This window comes from Streptopelia decaocto (genome assembly GCF_964273445.1).
Source record: "Streptopelia decaocto genome assembly, chromosome: 5".
NCBI lineage: Eukaryota > Metazoa > Chordata > Aves > Columbiformes > Columbidae > Streptopelia > Streptopelia decaocto.
This window is the reverse complement of record NC_138659.1, coordinates 56,054,969-56,074,841: the sequence shown is the minus strand read 5'-3', so window position 1 is coordinate 56,074,841 and position 19,873 is coordinate 56,054,969. Positions and strand designations below refer to the sequence as shown.

The 19,873-nt window shown below is 38.4% G+C and overlaps 1 protein-coding gene across 4 annotated transcripts in view; it reads left to right on the top strand.

Moving 5' to 3' along the window:
- Positions 1-19,873, top strand: part of BLNK (B cell linker) — a 98,069-nt gene that overhangs the window by 64,010 nt on the left and 14,186 nt on the right. For 2 of the 4 annotated variants that reach the window (XM_082054260.1, XM_082054262.1), the window contains 12 exons: positions 1,308-1,373; positions 6,963-7,019; positions 9,037-9,086; positions 10,020-10,060; positions 10,935-11,091; positions 12,246-12,415; positions 12,901-12,979; positions 13,718-13,798; positions 17,000-17,025; positions 17,574-17,602; positions 17,927-18,022; positions 18,787-18,829. In XM_082054260.1, the coding sequence (XP_081910386.1) occupies positions 1,308-1,373; positions 6,963-7,019; positions 9,037-9,086; positions 10,020-10,060; positions 10,935-11,091; positions 12,246-12,415; positions 12,901-12,979; positions 13,718-13,798; positions 17,000-17,025; positions 17,574-17,602; positions 17,927-18,022; positions 18,787-18,829 (895 nt within the window). Of the gene's footprint in view, positions 1-1,307; positions 1,374-6,962; positions 7,020-9,036; positions 9,087-10,019; positions 10,061-10,934; positions 11,092-12,245; positions 12,416-12,900; positions 12,980-13,717; positions 13,799-16,999; positions 17,026-17,573; positions 17,603-17,923; positions 18,023-18,786; positions 18,830-19,873 lie in introns of all 4 variants that reach the window. The other 2 variants (XM_082054259.1, XM_082054261.1) reach the window with 1 other exon arrangement.

The following is a 19,873-nucleotide window of genomic DNA, read 5'->3' as shown; positions in this document are numbered from 1 at the left end:
TATGCTAGCGCAGTTAATTTCCTGGGTTTTGTTCAGCTAATTCTCATCTGATTCCAACTCCTTTTGAAAAAGTTATTTTAATTTTTAAGAGACAGCTGTAATTACTAATGATGAAGATGGAAGACAGTTTCTTTTTAGTGAAGCTCTATATGTTACTCAACCTTCTGTATAATAAGGTTTCAAGTTTAAAGAAAGTTTTTTTTAAAAAGGGAGAAAATACTTTGTTTGTACTTCTTTGTAAGCAAAGCTTCCAAGAGTCTTTTGGTAGCCTGAGTTTGCATCAGAGATAAGGCAGGCAAGACTAAAATGTGGAATGACACAGACAACTTATAATGAAGAATGAAAGACAAAATATTTTTAAGCCCTTTAAAAAAAAAAAAAAAAAACACATTGCTTTTCTTTACTGATTGTGATAAAATCTTCAGGTCAAGTCTAATAAAAGCTTAGTTGAAGTGAACAGGAAGAACATACACTGTGTGAAGAAACTAAAAATATATATGCATTCTACAGAAGTTTCTAGTCTGATCAGACTTCCAACAGGTTTCATTATAAAATCAATCTTTTGCAGAAAGTTTTATCTGTGTTCCTGACTTTGACTTGATTTTTGTTGTATGGTAAATGGGAAATAAGGTGGGACTCCAAATGATACTTGCTGAGTGAAAAATGAGATATTCAACTTATATTGCCTTGATTACAAGTGAAATTTTAATGAGGTCAGTGCAGGTGATGAATAAAACAATCTGTGATTCCAGATCAGTCCATGTAACGGGAGTGCTGAGATCACAGGTTGTTACAGCTCAGAGTCACAGATACTCCAATGGTTTCTCAGGTGGCCTGGGAATGTATAATTTTCCCCCTCCTATTATAACTGCAAACACTATGGGAATGAGGTAAACTGTCCACAGATGAAATGATGTGTTTAATGCCAGATATCAGAGGCCATTTTCATTATAGCTGTGGAGTGTTGTAAAGTCAGTTCTGAACAAAATGCTAACATTGAAATATTCTAAACTATCAGTTTAAGCAATGATGTTCCTTCCTGATGCACTTACTCTTAAATTGATTGTTTAAGCTGCACTTAATTGTATTAAGGAGAAGGATAACGCAAATCATGCCAAAGAGCTTGGTTAAAAAGGGAGAGAAACTTCATACACAAATGATTTAGCAACTAAATTACTTATTGAACATATACTAAGCATTTTTGATGTGTGAAATTTTACCGGAAATGCATTTCCTCTGTTTTTCTTATATAAATGAGTGTTCAACCACATGGAAATTTAATGCCGGGTTTGTTTAATATCTTACAGGAAGCTTCAAAAGATGGTGCATGACATCAAGAAAAATGAAAGTGGGATAATAAACAAATTCAAAAAGTAAGTTTGAAATGCCAATCCTATTTTCATCAATTTGGGGAAGCTCTGCTAGCATAATGTATAGTACTTTAGTGGAGGGAACATGTTATTCTAAAGGGATGTACTTCAGTGTATGTAAAAGCTTCAGTCCAGATTGTGACTTACAGAAATGTCATCAGTATTAAGAATAACACAAAGTAGTTGCAGAACTGGCCTTCAATGGGAGGTTGTGTTTGTAGCCCTGAAAAACAGTATTTGACTAAAATGCATTTTTCTTACATATTCTTTGGGAATGACCATCACTTGCTGTTTAGGTGTGTTGCCTTTCTCCTCAGGCCACTGTTTAGACTACCTGCTGCAATTAAGTTTTGAGATCCACCTTGAACCAACTGGTCAGACATCATAGTTAGAATTCTCATAAAAATGTTAAGTCCTCCTGTGTTTCAGTCCCACAAAACAAAACCCAGCATTACCTAACATCCATATTCCAGTAAGAAGTGCTAAACAGCATGCATATTGATGTCATGAGCATAAGAGTGTCATAAAATATTCATGTGTATTTATACATAGAAATTCCAGTAATTCTGCATCCTTGTCAAATGAATACACTGTTCACTGTTTCCAGGCAAACATCTATTTAAACCAATTAGCTATTTAGCACACTTTTTCTTAATGCAATATCTCATTTGCATTGAACTCCCATTTGGATGTGATTTTTCTCATCCAGCTGTCTTTCTTGATATGGGTCATTGACAACAAAAGTACTAAGTACTTTTAAAAGTTAATTAGTACACAGTATCTGCAGTGTTTCCAGGACGACCATATTAAATTCTAGAAATACATCTCTTGTACATAAAAGGCACATATGAACACAGTTTAAAATTGTTCTTAAATAGTGACCATGACGGCTCAGTTCAAGGAAAAGAAAAAGCATGGTTTTAACAAGAGCTACTTCTAGGTTCACACAAAGTGATGGGTAAGCTTGTGAGAGAAGCAGTAGGGCTCTGCCTGGTTTGGCTGTGCAAGGGCTCTGCAAAGCCAGGCTGCTCCTGGCAGGAGGAGGAACCTGAGGCTGCAGCCCCTCTGCTGGGGCCTCCTTGTCACAGGGGTGTTGCTGTCCACAAACCCTGAGCAGGCTCTGATGGTAACACCTGATATATCAGACAGATTCTTGAGATCACTTTCTTACTTTACTCATCCTCTTTCACTCCAGCACTGTTGCAATTCCCAGTAAATCACAGTCACGTGGTATATATACTTGTTATTTCCACACATGCACAAAGCAGATTTTATGCCTTATGATGACCCTCTTTCAACTACTTGGATCTTTATTCATAGCATGTTTGTTTTTAACACAGTGTGTATGTAAATAGACCACTGTGTTCAGTGATCTGTCTACAAAAAAACTCATAGTTTCACCTCAGACCTGCTCACAGGGAAGAGCTTCTAGGCTGGTGGGTTTTTGGAGGGGAGGGAGGGGGTGAGAGACATTGCCGGGGGTGGCAATGCTTTTTTAAGAAAGAGTGGCTTCCCACTTCAAATTAGTAGTTTAAATGTAGTAAATGTTAATCACGTTGCAGTGGGTCCTGTTCAAATGCCTCAGAGAGGAGAACAGATGGCAGAAACAATAGATGCATCTCAAATTTATAATTTGAGGCAACAAATTGGCTCCCACAGTTGCTGGATGTGAATTCTGCTGTTAATCAGTACTGCTCTGACTGTGTGTCCTTCCGTGAGAGTAAAAGGGGAAGGACAATGGAAAAATAACAAGAACTAAATGTAGCTGAAGCTGGGAAGGTCAGAGGTGCCATCATTAAATGTCAGATATGAGATTGCTGCTATAATTCTGCAATTCTTTGATTCTCTCAAGATTAAAAAAAAATCCACAAGAAGGAGCAGGCTTATAAAAACTCTCTTAATACATGACTGCAGCACAAAGCTCACATTTCACCTCTCCCAGTTATAAGAATAGAAATTGAGATTAAAAGCACACACACACAAAAAAATCTTTCTGATACTCCTATGGTTCATCTGAGTCATATTAATCTTTTCTGCAATTATGAAGATCAGAAACTTGCTCTTATTTAAAAAAAAAAAAAAAAGAAGAAAAAATTCTCATATTTGCACATGACTTCAGAACTCAAATTTTGAACTCAGCACGTTATGAAACTTGCAATAATGCGTGAGCTGACAACACCGATAAAGGTATGTAGAAGAGATGCCAAGCTTTGCAGAATTACAACTGGCTGTATTCATCTGAATGTGCCATTTGGGAGCTCTTTGTTTTACTTTTCTAGATGCTTTTTCTAAAAACATGCAGTTATCCAGTTGATCATTCCCTTTATTTCAGTTACAGGATTATCTTATTAAATGTCAAGGATCTAAACATGACTGAAGCAGGAAAAATTGTATCAAAATTGGGTTTAGGTAGCACATATTTGGAATTTGTCTATATGCTTGAAAAAAAACCACATTGTTTTGGCTCAAATTGGAATCTATTATAAATAATTTTAGAGAAGTCAAATAGTCTACTTGCTTATCCCAAACCTACAGCTGTCACGTCACACATAGATACTGTAGGCCTCTACTACTGAAATTGAAAGAATGATCAAATACTTATGAAGTACATTTGACCTAATCTGGATTTGCTCTGGATTATGCAGAAAAGTAAGAAAAGTTCTTGCACCAAGTGTCTTGCACTCCAGTCTAGTGCATTTGCAGGGTGCAGGTGGGGAGGGGTTCATCTACCATCCATGTGTGTCAAAGGTCTGCAGAAAGCAGCCTGAACAGTGGTGATAACAAGAAAAAAAAACTACAGATGGTTTCTTCATTGCTTAAAAGTTCCTGTTAATTCCCCATCCTGACTCAAAATTTTCTGACAGTAAAAACATTGCCCACTGCAAGCTACCATTCACCTGCTGCCTTTAATCACGTGCAAAGCTGTTTACAATACTGGAGCCTCCCAGCTGCTGTGCAGATCATGATGTCAAACAGGATTATGTACTCAGGTGAAGAAGCAATAGGTGAAGCCAAGGTTGTATAAACAATGAGACCGGGGGCATTGTTTTTGTATTCGTATACTTGGCAATACAGAACAAGTAAGAAACAAATCATAGGTTTCGCTCTCCAGGAGGGCTGCCTATGCTTGAAATGCACTGTAAACACAGAGCACTTACCTGTAAATCATAAGCTTTGAGCTCCTGCGTTTGTTCAGTGGAATCTTGGCTCCATTGAAGTTGGTGCTAAAACTCATACTGCCTATACAGCAAAGTCAGTATTTCACCCTAAAGTTTTGGTATGTGCTGACCTACTGCGTTGACTAAGAAACTAGAAGTTCAGGTTACTTGCCTTGTTGCAATATCACAACCTATCAAAACTTCCTTTGCAAAGTCATTAGAAATCATGTACTTGTAGTTATTTGTCTAACTGCACACAATCCAAATGTGTGCATTTCTTGAAATCGCATTTGCCACATGACCTGAAAAACTGGAAGAAAATGCATCTTCATCTCACCTGCTTTACCCAGCTTTTTAGTTGGTTAAGTTTTTACTTCAGATTTGTCCGGTCCATTGTCCTATACCATTTATCACTCATGCAATAACCTCAGGCAGAAAAATTGAGTTGTGTCACTAAATGTCTCTTCAACCTGCATAGCTGCAACTAGATGATATCCATAATAAAACCCTTGGCAGAGGGAGAAGTGGTATTTTATGGATTAAACAACGAGAGAAAAGTACTAAAATCAAGCTTTACCACACTTAAGAAGAGAAACCATAGAAAAGTATAATACCTAATTTTAACTGTATTCTAAAGAAACATTAATTTCAACATGTAGCTGAACAGAATGTTTTGAGTGCCAGGATTTTTATTAATATAAGGATACTTCAAAGTGAAGATTAAGAAATCACAACAGTGTGCCATTTCACTACCACAGCACATTATAAAGAAAATGTACAAAAGAGTAGTAATAACACTTAAAAAAAAAAAAAAAGTTTCAGTTCAATTTTCTGTACTATTGCCGGATAATTCCAAAGCTATAGCAAACTATTCCACTAGATCATGAGAATACAGCTCAGGAGAAGTTTCCCTGTCAGCTGGATTGCAACTGTTTGGACTGCTGAAAAAGTGTTCAGCAAAGTTAAATTAATTTATCTTTTAATCACAAGTTTGATGATCTAATGCACTTAGGACTAATACGTACTATAAATATTCAACTCAGTAAAGATGTCAATATAATTTTTGTAAAACCTATTAAGTTAAAATTGTTCCTAAGAAGGAAGTGGACTCTGTACAGAATTAACAACAGAGAAAGTGAAGGACTATTGAAAACAAAGAGGTTTTAGGCACATCTTAAATGCTGGGAGACTAATCAGAAATATTAGTGAGGAAATGCATCTGTACTAGAATTAAGTGCTACACGTAAAGGGCTACTATTATGTATGTGTGTTTACTTTTCTGGGTGTGGCCTGTAAAAACACGTATTGCTAGAGCAGATAACGCAGACCTCTGCTGCTGTTTATTTTAAAATTCTCCATTTAGTGCAAGAAAACACAAAACTGTGCTATGAACTCGAAGCATGTGATTAGTATTTGCAATTCCTACAGTACTCCTTACATGAGAAAAGTTAAGCATGTGCCTGAATGCTTTGTTGGATCAACCTCAGCATGCTATCAAGGGGAAATCTCAGAATATATTGGTTTTTAAAATGAAATAGTTTAGTCTCCTAAAAGTTACTGTGAATTTCTTTACATTGCATTCTGTTCTTCTCTGAGCAGCATCTAGACCCCATTATATTAAATGTCTCAAATGATACCTGGTTATTTGTTGAAGCTAAAATGTATATAGTAAGATGTGTTATGTCGCTTTTAAAATCTGTAAACATACTCCCAAAAATGTACTTGGCTTTTATTGAGTCCTTTAGAACTGAAATTTCTTGGGGATATTTCAAAGTCTCCATAAAATTACTTATTTTCTATTAAATTTCAGAAAATCTCTAGTCCCATTAAAGTAAATGGAAACTTGAATTATTTGAGTTCTATCACAGCTAACACAGAGATACTTCAACTGTAACTTAAGTCCAAAGCAGAGTACAACTAGAATATTTTACTTGGAAATTGCATTTGCTATAATTTTATACAACTGTTAAAAGATATGTTAAGAAATAATTCTGTCTTCTGCTGAAATATGTATGCTCAGTTGGATGGCATTCGATTCTTTCAGTCAGTTCTCTTTAACTTCAGGGTAACGGTATGGAGTCAATTCTCACTCTGCAAGCATCTATGTGGATAATTATGTCAGAATCTGAAATAGCTAGGTAACCAATCCTTGACATAGGTGTTATGTCTTTTGAGCTTGTGTTGTGGCTTGCACATTGGGTGAAGTTCTGGTTCTTGCTAAGCAAAGCTCCACTTGCCTTCAAAAGAGCCTGAATTTCATTTCTGGCACTCAGTAAATCATACCAGTACAGCAAGAATTATTTTTTTTTTTTAATGGATTTGAATTTTAGAATAAATAACATATTTTAAGAGATTCTAGCAAATATAGATGTGGCGGTGAACTGTTTCAGCTCTGTGACAGAAACATTATTTCTTTTCTTCTGTTGATACTCAGGTTCCAAAATGAACAAGTGGCCTTAATTTGCAAAACTGGGAAAGATACTTGGGATCGGTATGCTATTTCAGAGCTGCACAATGGCATGATAGGCTGCTTAGACACAGACCTCTGTTCTGTGCTTCATATGCTTTCATTATAACGTATTTCTATTTTCTGTCAGGGCCGCTGCCAGGATTTATGGGGCCTCGGACAAAGTGTTAAAGTCTTCTCCTTAGCACCTTGGAAATGTATAATGTGGCTTAAGCCGCATCCCTTACGCTGTGACACACACAGCCTCTTGCTGTGTTTGAGTTCCGCTCTTTTCCAAGTGTCCATCATCTCCGAACAACTCACAACAGACCTGTTGCAGAGTACATTTATATATATAATTTTATTATTATTAATTTTTTTTTGTCTGCCTTCCCTAAGACCCGAGATCTGCCCTGGCAGTGGCCCTGGTGGTTTTTCTTTCTAACATGCCTGTGCTAACCTGGCCAGAAGACAACAGCAGGGCTGTTGAGAATGCTTTTTAATGTACTGTTTGTACACTGTTACGTTGTGCTGCGTGAAGTTAAAGATTTGGAGGGGGCAGCTATCCATCATTAGTGTTGTTAGTGGTGAACAAAGCAGGTAAACGCTTCAAAAATAATGTACCTAGACTGGGTTTGGTTTTTTGGTTGGGTTTTTTTTGAGCCTTAGCAATGCCTGCACAATTTATTGATTGATTCATGCATGTGCATTTTTTTCTGGTGACTACCTGAACAACAGAATTCCATGAATTCAACTCAAAAGTAGCCAAAGCATTTGTCAAAACAGATGGGAAAACTTTGTAAATGGATGTGTTAGTGCCAGCATGCCACCACCTAGAGCTGCACTGGTGCCTGAACAACACCACTGTAGCAGCACACTCAGGACCTAAATATTGAGTGTCAAATTCTTGTGATAAAGCAAAATTTGTAGACATCGCTATTGCTCAGAGATCACAGTAAAACCTTTTAAATTCTTTGCAGGCTGTTTTTTTTTTTTTAAATAATTTGCTTATTTTTGCAAATGAATTGTCAGGACGTCATTGAAGAATGAGTGAAGCCATCAATTCAGTGGATAAAGGTTCAGGTCTGTGGTGAGAGGTCCCATCAGTGCTACAGGGGAGCTGTCAGACAATATTCATAAGTCACTTGGAGGATTCATTTTAATGCAAATTGTGTTAATTGCTACAAAAAGAAAAGGTGTTTTTTCCTCTTCAGACACATCAGTCTGACCTCTGTCACACATGCACCATTCTTTTTTACTTTAAATCCAAATTCTTCTCTCTCTTTTTTTTTTTTTTTTTTTTTTAGAGTAACAGAATAACTGATCTATCGACTGACTGTAAATCAGTGTCTTCTCTGGACAGCTGCAATTTAGCAAACAGGAATATACATATGCATGAGCAAGAGTATGTATATACACATTTATTACATATATGTATATTCCTGTTTGCTAAATATATATATACGCATATACATAAACATGTATATGTATAGCCAGAAAGATCCTTTCAGTATTTCTACAAGTTATCTTCTGATTAACTTTGTTAGAATGGTATATGTAATACAATGTTTACCAAAACAGGTCCATAACAACATAAAATAATAGGCCTGGTATGCATTTAAACAGTAATCAGAAAATAAAATGCACGCAGAATGATAGTTATAGAAATACAACTGGAGAGCCCAGCACTAATTTTTTATGCCACAGTTCAGCAAAGTCTCTGTGAGCCTGAACAGATTTTCATCTGCAGATAGACATGCATTCATCTCTGACTCCTATGTTTTCTGTTTCTTCACTGGAAATGAAGGAGAGTGTGGGTAGGCAAGGAAGCTGTTCTTTCAAAATGTGTTCGTAGCAAACATAATTAGATTAGATTCTAATTTCTTATTTGTTTCTAGCTTTTCAAAGCATTCTCCTGCAGCTATTTGCTAAGCATCTGTGATGGTAATCTGTATTTCTTCAGCTGCAGTATCTTTTGACCTTTTTTTAATATGTCTGGCTAATGCGCTCTTCTAGTGAAAGTTACTTATTAGATCATAAATGTAATAATTATTCTTTACAGACTGAAAAAAAAACCTCCGCCCAGTCTACCACAAAGGGATTATGCTTCAGGTAAGGCTGTATTAATGTAAATTTAAACTGCATATCTGTGTATATTTGATACCCATACACTTAACAATATTTCAGCTATACTTTTCCTCATTTGTTTTCAATGTAGCTCTGAAGGTAGCTCATATCTCTGAACTGAGAGCAAAACATGGCAAGTTGTCCTGGTGTGAAGAAAGAATAGCAAGTAGCTACTCTTTCAAAATCAGTATTTACCAGGGTCCTGCATGTAGGATGCTCTGAAAATAGAGGACAATTCACATTCAGTCCTCTCTGCCAGAAATTAGAATGTATAAGTAAATAGGGAAAAAAATGAACAAATGGATAATCAGATGCAGATTCTTAATACTATTAATGTGAAAATGATGACATTATGAATTATCTTACAGGTACAACTATGTTTGCTTATCATACAGCACTGCCCACAAACTAGTGCATGCTCATTTTTACAAGTTAACAACTATCTTGTTAAAGAAAAAGTGATATGAAAACTGAAGAGGACAGAGTTTGGAAGATATCAGATAATTGTTCCATGTTTAATGTAAACACTTGCAATTAGTGTGCTGTCCTGGAAGCAAGAAAGTACAAAGTGCAGAGGTCAGCAACAGATTTGTTATGTAGAAATTGTTAGTCGTTCTTAAAAATTAGATTCATTACTAGGACACTCTGGGTAAAGTACATGCTCTGCTGTTCAAACCATGTACAGTTTGCCATTTTCTAATGCTTTTCCAACATCTCTGAAACAATTTAGAAAAACAAGCAAGCAGGCATTTAATTTACTATTCAGTCCAAAACAGATGTATTGCTCTGAACTGTTTAGGAAATTTTGACCACTCTTTTTAAACTGAATATGATAGATTCTTCTTTTCAATTGGTACTTAAGATAAACATCTATGTTTGCTATTCCATCTCCTTAATTAACTCTAATGTTTGGTTTAGAACATGCAGACAATGAAGAGGAACAATGGTCAGATGATTTTGTAAGTACATATTTTGGGGTAGTGGGAGGTTACTGTGGCAACAAGTTCATCACAAGCAATAATAATAAAAGTTTATTTTTGAATCATCTATTGTAGTTGAACTTTAATACTTCTGAAATGTTATCTTGTTACCTCAGCATTATTTGTAAATAGCCACTGATTTTTAGCTATCTTAATTTTTTTCACATTCAACTTCAAAGTACACTCAAGCACTGCCAGTGGTAGCCATGGATGCTAAGCTTTTTGGTTGGGTAAGCCCATGGCATCAGTTTGAGGGAGTTCCCAAATGAACAGTAATTTCAGAAACCAGTTAAGATCTTCTGTTTTGGAGTGGAAGGGGTGAGGAGGGGAAAGCCACTTCTTCCTAAAAATGAAAAATTTCTGATAAGATTTTAGAGAACCTTAGAATGAAACAAGTCATGGTCATCAGCCATGTGAAGTAATTGCCATAATGTACAACCATCAGCCTGAAGTGACTAGTTCCCTTCTGGAATGAGCTCCCAAGTACCCTTTTAATAGGAAATGGAGAGGAAGTGACAGGACACATCAGGAGTCACCGTTGGAACTAGGAAGGAACTGTCCCATGAAGGGAAACAAGCTGTTGGTCCATAATTTGAAGACTGAACTCCTGGTGTTAAGACTCCTCTAAGACAGCAAGGAGCAGGGAGCAGGAACCTCCTGGGAGGAGCAGAGTGGGGAGGCGGGTGGGAGTGTCTGTTTGGAGACGGAGCACTGAAAGGGAGTGTAACATGTCCTGTCAAGTATGCATCCTTGTAATTTAGTTAATTGTACTTGTGCAAGGATATTTGTGTCATACAGTTATGAAGCCATAAATACGTTATAAGATGAGAAATGGGAAGTTCTGTCTTTCTAGGACAGTGATTATGAAAATCCAGATGACCACTCTGACTCTGAGATGTATGTGGTCCCCAGTGAAGAGAACCCTGATGACAGCTATGAGCCGCCTCCAAGCGAGCAGGAGAAAAAGAAGATTCCCTCTGCATTCCCTCTTTCTAGGGGTGAATATGCAGGTAGTTATGGACTAGTTGTCTATTTCAACTTGATAATTGCTTATTTATCAGTACCAAAAGAGAAAAGGCCTCAAATGGACTAACCTCAAGTGTTTGCTTTTAATTCTGACAATTGGGTTTTCAGAGATTTGGTTTGTTATTACAGCACGAAACAGGTTAGTATTGTTAGCAATGTTTAGAATTTTAATATAATGCATCCTACAGACTTTGATAGACATCTACTAACTACAAAATCCAAACAAATGTATGGGAGTTATCACTAACTTGGCTGCAGATTCAACTGTGTATTTAATGCAGGAATTTGTACTGAAGATTAAACACATAAGATTAGACAGGTCCCATCTTAATCTTTTCTGTATCTCAAATCATTATTCCAAAAGCGGTAAAACAGAGGACAAAGCAGCCCAAATATTCATTCCCTATTGTCCTTCAAGATTGGTACTGGGGAGATTAAATATCCTGAAAAACAGGACAGGATCAAGATTTTATTTACATCAGTCCAGCATAAAGGCATTTTTTTCTTCCTATTTTAATTCTTTTCACCTTAGTTTCAGTTAGAGGAAGATTTGGGCGATGAGGAAAAGAAACGTTGGCATGATGCCAGCTTTCATTGTTGTATGATGGAAGACTGTTAACTGGTTGTGTAAATCATCAAAGTGCTAAAATACCACACATGTACACATAGTTTATCAGCACTTCAGCTGTGTGTTCTTGGAAAGGGGAGGAATTTTTAAAATGACACCCCAGAGGACCTAGCGTAATTTGTGTTTTAGTTCTATCCTTTGTACTGTAACAGTTGTTTTTCTTATATGTCAGATATGTTCCTTCTCACTTGCCTAGCACAGGACATACTAACTAATGGGCTACAACACCCAGCCACCACCTTTCCCCCAAGGAGTTAAACAGGTGCTCATACAACCGTCAGTGCCTAAGCACCCTCTGCAGCCTGATACAGACAACTAGGTTGCTACCTTGAGTGATGAAATAAGACTAGTTTGCCCACAAGTCTCAACATCACGACCAGCATACACTCGGTTCTGCCTTTTGACCTGAGCTGCAGCCACAGTAAAGACTTGTTTGCATTGGCAGGAGAACACAGTCCGGAGAGTAATGTGTAATTTTTACTGAAAATGTTGTTTTCTTCCATTTAAAAGACAATCGCACCAGTCACCAGCAGCTTCATCCCATCAAGAAATCTCTCCCAAGTGCACCCAGTCCAGCTGTGTCCAGACCAAAGAATCCATCCATGCCATCCCTGCCTTTGCCATCCCCTGCCGCAAAACCAAAAGTACCACCAAAGCCTAAGGCATGCAGTGACGATGAGGTAATGTTTATAGGTATACTTTTTTGACAGTTTAAATGCCAGATGATCCTATACTGATCATGGTCTGGTGTCTTTCTTAGACTCTATAGTCCAGATCATTTTGTACATCACAAGCAGTGACCTGCGAGTACCATGCTGATTCCTAGCAGAGATCTGCCTATTTCAAGTATTCAGGGGGCTCTTTAGACCACAGAGTAGTTCCTGCTCATCTGTAAAAAGCTGCAGGCAACAGGGAGAGAGAAACCTCAAAGACTACCCCAGGACTAAAGGGAAGGGAGGGCTTTATCCACCAGTCCAGAGCTGGAGTAATTTGGTGAAGGGTTTTCAGACTTGAAGAATCTCATCCGCATAGGATGATAAATGTCTGAAATAGCAGTCACTGTGAAATAGCAACTATTACAAGCTGTTGCCAGGGCTTCAATCCCAATAGTTTGCTGTTATGGTGGAGGTTTAACTGCTAGATTTTTGTCCTGCATTTCTCACAGGATAATTACATTGTGCCAGTGGACAATGATGACAACTATATTGAACCCACAGAAGGCAGCATGTCACTACCTACAAGATGTGAGTTTAAGCTAATAATTACTGCCACAGTAGGAACAGCAGTGGAAAAAATGGATCAAACTAATGTCTATTTGTAGGATTCAAAGAGTGGTGGTGCAGGTATTAAAGAGAATGCAGCTTGCAAAAAGGCAATTGGCTCTTTTGGCCCATGACAAGGCAAGGAAAATTATTTTTAACTTTACTGGAAGCCATGTTTAATTCCTGCCTCTCTCACTCAGCTATTTCAAAGTCCACTCCTTGTACAACCAGGAAGCTTTTCACGGTATGTGATCTCCCTCCTAACCCAAGGGAGCCACAGCATTAAAATTCTGTGTTTGCTGAAGTGCCTAAGGAGAAGAACAAGCCTTTTTAGATTTTCAGTGAATAAAGCCAGACTTTGATTCATTTTTTTTCACCTCACTATTTGAAGTATATTTAGCTGGAGAATTAAATTATTACAGTCCAAAGGTGAAAAGTAAACAGAGAAAAATATGTAGTTCTGCTCTCTGCCATTACTGACAGTATCAAACCTGTTCAGCAAGGCATAAACACTGAATAATGTTTCCCTTTTAAAATGAGAACTGATTTATGCCTCAGCTTGTTCAAGATCACACAAAAAAGCTAGCACTTGGACCTACTTAGTATTTATTCTTCTTGTATAAATGTTACATTATTAGTTTAATATGTGTATATATAAAAGTTTGTGTGTATATACACTCGCATGCACTATTATATATGTAAAAAATAAAATGTTTTTAGCTCCTGTGAACAGGTTTATGAAGACAACAAAGTCAGTCCCCCCTACTTCTCCAAAGCCTTCTGTTACTTCTGATATGCAAGGTATGTAGAGTTTGTATCACTATTAAAATAATCAAAGACTGAGGAATGTAAAATTACACTTATTCACAACACAAACTATATGACATAATTCAGAAAAACAAAAATATGTTCCCCTTTAGGTTTTTCTATGCTGTAACAGTTGTTTTGCCTAGCTTGAATAATAAATCTGTTTTAAGCATAAATAAAACAAGAATAAGTCATTTGCCCCAAAGCAATTTAATTTTAGTGTTTTGCTGTAGTGGAGGAATGCAAATAGATCAATACAGCAAAAACAATTAGAGGACTCAGCATGTTAATAATCCCATTTTACTATAGGAGTCCAGACTCAGTACTTTAAAACCACATAAAGATTCAACCTTAAAGAAATTCTGTATAACTTGATGTTTTGCATGTCCTGTGATACCAGTGATTCTGTTTAAGTTCTATAAAGAACAGTTTCTTTGGAAAAGAAAACAAAAGCAGAAGCAAAGAAAAATAGTTTTTTCTTTTTTAAGTGCAGATATACTTGCTTAATTGTTCTTAGCTTTGCTAACTCAGAGTTGTTTTGCATCCTTGTCATTAATTGCTTGGAATGTAACCTTAACAGACTGATCACACAGTTCTTTAAAGGTCTCTGCGTATTCATTAGCAATGTGGTTAGCTTTCAAGTTGTAAACTACAAAAGTTTTTTTCCTGAATGACTTAAAATTTTGTGAGTCACTTCTCAGATACTTTCAAATGCCCTTTTCTATCTCAGCCTTTCTGTAAATCAGTGTCAAGCAAAAATCAGCTCCTGACACGTTACTAAAAAAAAAAATAAAACATCTCCCCCTGGTGGGAACTCGGACATTTTTCATTGCAATGAAAGCAATGAAGACTGACAGAAAATTTATTGAAATATAATTCAATTTTCATTTAAGAAACTGGACATATATAAGGATGCTGGTGGGTTTTGCTTTTAGTATCTTGAATTAAAATACATCTATGGGACAGAGTTTTTCAAATACATGGCAGATAAAACTAACACCAGAGGCAATGTAGACCCACTGATAAATGAGGTGGGTGCCCTGGTGACAGAAGATACAGAGAAGGCAGAGTTACTGAATGCCTTCTTTGTCTCTGTCTACTCTGCTGGAGGGTGTCCTGAAGAGCCCTGTACCGCTGAGGCCCCAGAGGAAGTCAGGACAATGGAGGAGTCTGCCTTAGTTGATGAGGATGGGTTAGGGAGCAATTAAGCAATCTGGATATCCAGAAATCCATGGGTCTGGATGGGATGCACCCACGGGTGCTGAGGGAGCTGGCTGAAGTCATTCCTGGACCACTCTCCATCATCTTTGTTAACTCATTGGAAATGGGAGAGGTGCCTGAGGACTGGAGGAAAGCAAATGTCACTCCAGTCTTCAAAAACGGCAAGGAGGAGGACCCAGGTAACTATAGACCGGTCAGCCTCACCTCCATCCCTGGGAAGGTGATGGAACAATTTATCCTTGGTGCCATCTCAAGGCGTATCAAGGATAAGAGGGTCATTAGGGGCCGTCAACATGGCTTCATCAAGGGGAAGTCATGCTTAACCAACCTCATAGCCTTTTATGAGGACATAACCAGGTGGATAGATGATGGCAAAGCAGTGGATGTGGTGTATCTTGATTTCAGTGAAACACTTGACACAGTCTCCCACAGCATCCTTGCTGCTAAACTGAGGAAGTGTGGACTGGACGATTGGGTAGTGAGGTGGACTGCGAACTGGCTGAAGGGAAGAAGCCAGGGAGTCTTGGTCAATGGGGCAGAGTCCAGTTGGAGGTCTGTATCTAGTGGAGTGCCTCAAGGGTCAGTACTGGGACCAGTACTATTCAATATGTTCATCAGCAACTTGGATGAGGGAATAGAGTGCACTGTCAGCAAGTTTGCTGGTGACACCAAACTGGGAGGAGTGGCTGACACACCAGAAGGCTGTGATGCCATCCAGCGTGACCTGGACAGGCTAGAGAGCTGGGCGGGGAAAAATTTAATGAAATGTAACAAGGGCAGGTGTAGAGTCTTGCATCTGGGTAGGAACAACCCCAGGTTCCAGTATAAGTTGGGGAATGACCTATTAGAGAGCAGCACAGGGGAAAGGGGCCTGGGGGTCCTGGTGGACAGCAGGATGACCATGAGCCAGCACTGTGCCCTTATGGCCAGGAAGGCCAATGGCATCCTGGGGTGTATTAGAAGGGGGGTGGTTAGTAGGTCCAGGGATGTTCTCCTTCCCCTCTACTCTGCCCTGGTGAGACCCCATCTGGAATATTGTGTCCAGTTCTGGGTCCTTCACTTCAAGGAGGACAAGCAACTCCTTGAGAGAGTCCAGTGCAGAGCCAGAAAGATGACTAAGGGAGTGGAGCATCTCCCTTGTGAGGAAAGGCTGAGGGAGCTGGGTCTCTTTAGTTTGGAGGAGACTGAGGGGTGACCTCATTAATGCTTATAAATGTGTAAAGGGTGAGTATCACGAGGACGGAGCCAGGCTCTTCTCAGTGACAACCAATGATAAGGGGCAATGAGTACAAACTGGAACACAGGAGGTTCCACTTAAATATGAGAAGAAACTTCTTCACAGTGAGAGTGACAGAAACACTGGAACAGACTGCCCAGGGAGGTTGTGGAGTCTACTTCTCTGGAGACATTCAAAACCCACCTGGATGCCTTCCTGTGTAACTTCATCTACGTGTTCCTGCTCTGGCAGGGGAATTGGACTAGATGATCTTTTGATGTCCCTTCTAATCCCTGACATTCTGTGATTCTGTGATGGACAGTGGCCACACAAATTGGCCAGCTTGTATTTATGATTCACCTGATCTCTTCCTGAGAGTCAAGGAAAGGCTAAATGCTACCACAGGTGTGACAACACATCTTTTCCGATCTGTCCCAGGTTTGTACAACCCAAGCATTCATCTTGCTGTGGGGGAAAAAAAAAAAAAATACAAAAAAGAAAGCTTGTGGGGTTGGGGGATGGTTCATTAATACAGTGACTGGTTATTAGACTTTCTGGGACTTTTCCTGAAGTTCTCACTAGAAGACCAGGGGTGTAGCTACCCCAGGTGCTGGGAGGCAGAATCAAGCTCTGAGCAACACCTCAGTTATTTTTCCAGTGGCAGAAATGCCACTGATAACAGAAAAGCTGATAAGAATTTGTAACATGTATGTTTTTGCTAACCGAAGAACACATTTTTTTTCCTTCCTGTCCTACAGAAGTCTATGAGGTTCCTGAAGAAGAGGTGAGGTCTTTCTATAGTTTGACTCACATTGCCCTCAGGCAGGGAATATATGTGATTGTAAGAAGAGATGATCAGTCTTTCAGAGAGGAAAAATGGGAACAAATCTCTGTCTGCACTTAAAGCTGACACTTCCTTCACGGAAAAGCTGGCAAACCAATTCAGAAGGTCTGCAGAACAGAGTAAACGGGAAGGGGCTTAAGTTTCCTGGTCCTGTGAGGTAATGATCTGGTTTGGGAAGCAGCAGCCTAAGGGGACACTTTCTAGAAGCAGAACTGCAGCAAGGGAGCAGTGACAATTCTGACATAGTAATTTTCTTCCCACTTGCTGGTACTGACATGACATACGGCCAAAGCAGTGTGCTCAGGGCTTCGCAGATCTACTGCTTGTGACTTCTTGTCTCTCCTATTGTAGTGGAGATTACTGGGCAGAGTAAGTCTACCAGAAAGCTATATCAAAAATAAGATATTGCTGTGATAGCATAGGATCATACAAATACATTTTTGTGAAATCAAAATGTGACCAAATGATTCAGTGCATTTCTCTTATAGGAAAACCCATCACCATTACCAGTAACCAGGTAATCCATTTCTATGAATGTCTGTATGCGTATATGCTTTAAATCTTCTTAGAAAATGTTTTCTCATGTAGATACTATATGCTTAATAATTCTCTCTAGAAAATACATATATAGTAATTATCTTTCTTTAGATTGTCTATACAAAAATTGGCATCCAGTTGTAAGATACTTTCAATAACCCAAACATAACAGATATCAAAAAGAGATACCTCCTAAGGGTACTTATCTAACTTTGAAGGGGTAAGGGAGGAGAAAAATAGGTTGTCTTTGCATCCACTGTTGTTAAATATTATTTTACTGTCTTAATTTGTGTTTTATTAGTAGGTTCACTAAGCCACTTCCATCTACACCTGCTCAGAACACAGAGCACTCCCACATGCACGGCATGTCTAAAGAGTCACCCAAGCTGGATCCTTCCAGGTGGGTCAAGAGCAGCTTATATCAATAGCAAATATTAATGGAGAAAAAAATTTCTCCTCTCTGTAGTGTAGCCCTCAGACAATAAGCAATTGTCAGGACACACAAATATTATAGCTATGGACTGTGAGACAAGGTAAGAATTGAAAGTTCTCATTTCTTTGTGAACTTTTGTATTCAAGTCAGTTTGCCAAATAGGTACTATTTTATTGAATATCCCTTTGGGGATCCAGCGCAGAGTTAAAACATCTCTGCAAGCCAGTTTAAAGTCCTATTACCTAACTCTGCACCCTTGCAAATGACATATTTTTGCAGGGGATGAGGCACAGGATTGCTTGTACGGAAATTGGACACGGTAAATTCATTATTTATATTCCCAGTCTGTGGAGGAAAAGAGGCAAAAGAAACTTGAGTATGCAGCCTATTTCAGTCCTGTGTCCCCAGAAGTGTAGGAAACTGCTTTGTAACCACTGTCACATCTCTAGGACATCACTCTACAAAACGGGGCATATGGCCCAGGAAGAGCAGGTGGCATCCACAACATTGTGTGTGTTATGGGTGCAGTTGCAGGGGACCTGATGCCCAGGACAGCAGCTCTAGAATAGTTCCACACTATGGGCACAGCATCACCACACCACTGCAGTGGTGCATAGCTGCAATTAAACCTCTTTACTGCAGACCTCCTCCTCTCTAGATCTTGAAATGCATATCTGAGCCAAGCAATTAAATAAGTAAATCCTACTCAACTTATTATGTATTTCTTCCAGAAATATTTTGCCTCTTCCCAGAAATCGTCTTCATCCAAAAGCAGTGAGTAATTAATGTGCCACTATAAAAGAATGTGTTAAACTTGGGGTTTTTGGTGTTTTATATATATGCATAGAGATAGATGGATGCTTTTTATTACCTGGATTAAATAACAGAAACAGATGACTCTGAATGTCAGATTGATCTAATATTGTAATTGTGGCTATTAATCTTCTGGACAAAACAGTTACATTAGACATCTGTATTGATCCAAGAAAATCTTTACATGTTTTAGGGGATATATGTCTCAGTCCACAAAAATAATTTCTTATACTAAAAAAATACCAGTCACCTTACTTACAGTAGTAATGGGCGATTTTGGCCAATCTGAAACACTTTCCTTGAGCTTCATTCCTTGCAGGTGATGAATGATTAATACTTTCTGAAAATTGAATCCTTCTAAGATGTCAGACTAGGTAGTCTGAGTAACCAGTATCACTAGAAAATGCAGTCCATGAAGGAGTAATTACAGGCTTTGGGTTCCTAAGGCCATGTTTGAGTCACATCTCCTCTTCTTCTACTCATCCTCAGTCTGTCCTTCCCACTGTACTGGAACAAAGGTTTTCTGAAGCAACTACTTGGAAACTTGTTGAACTGCAGCAAATAGGCAAAAGCACATGCATAAAAGGTTCTTTTTCAGCCAGATTAGTTCCATAAAGTTTTATGCACCATAGCTCTACTGACAGTTGTGCCAGCACAAGAAAGGGTGCACATGAGGAGAAAACTACAAAGAAACAGGGTGACAGTATCTGTGTGTGACATCAGCATCTGTGCCAAAAGCTATGTGCATCAAACTGTCCCAGCCCAGCACTCTGAATTGTCTGTAAGAAATAAGCAGTCTACCAATAACTACATAGAGAAAGTAGGCACTTAAAATTAGGAATTTGGGGTCATACCAGAGCATCAGATGGTACAGTAACATAATGCAGGTGATAAAAAAACATTTTATAGTCTTACTTTCAATTTTTAAATGTCTAGATATACCAAGTATTGGGGGAGGAGAGGGGAGGCTGCATACCTCTACATACAACAGCAGCAGCATTTTTA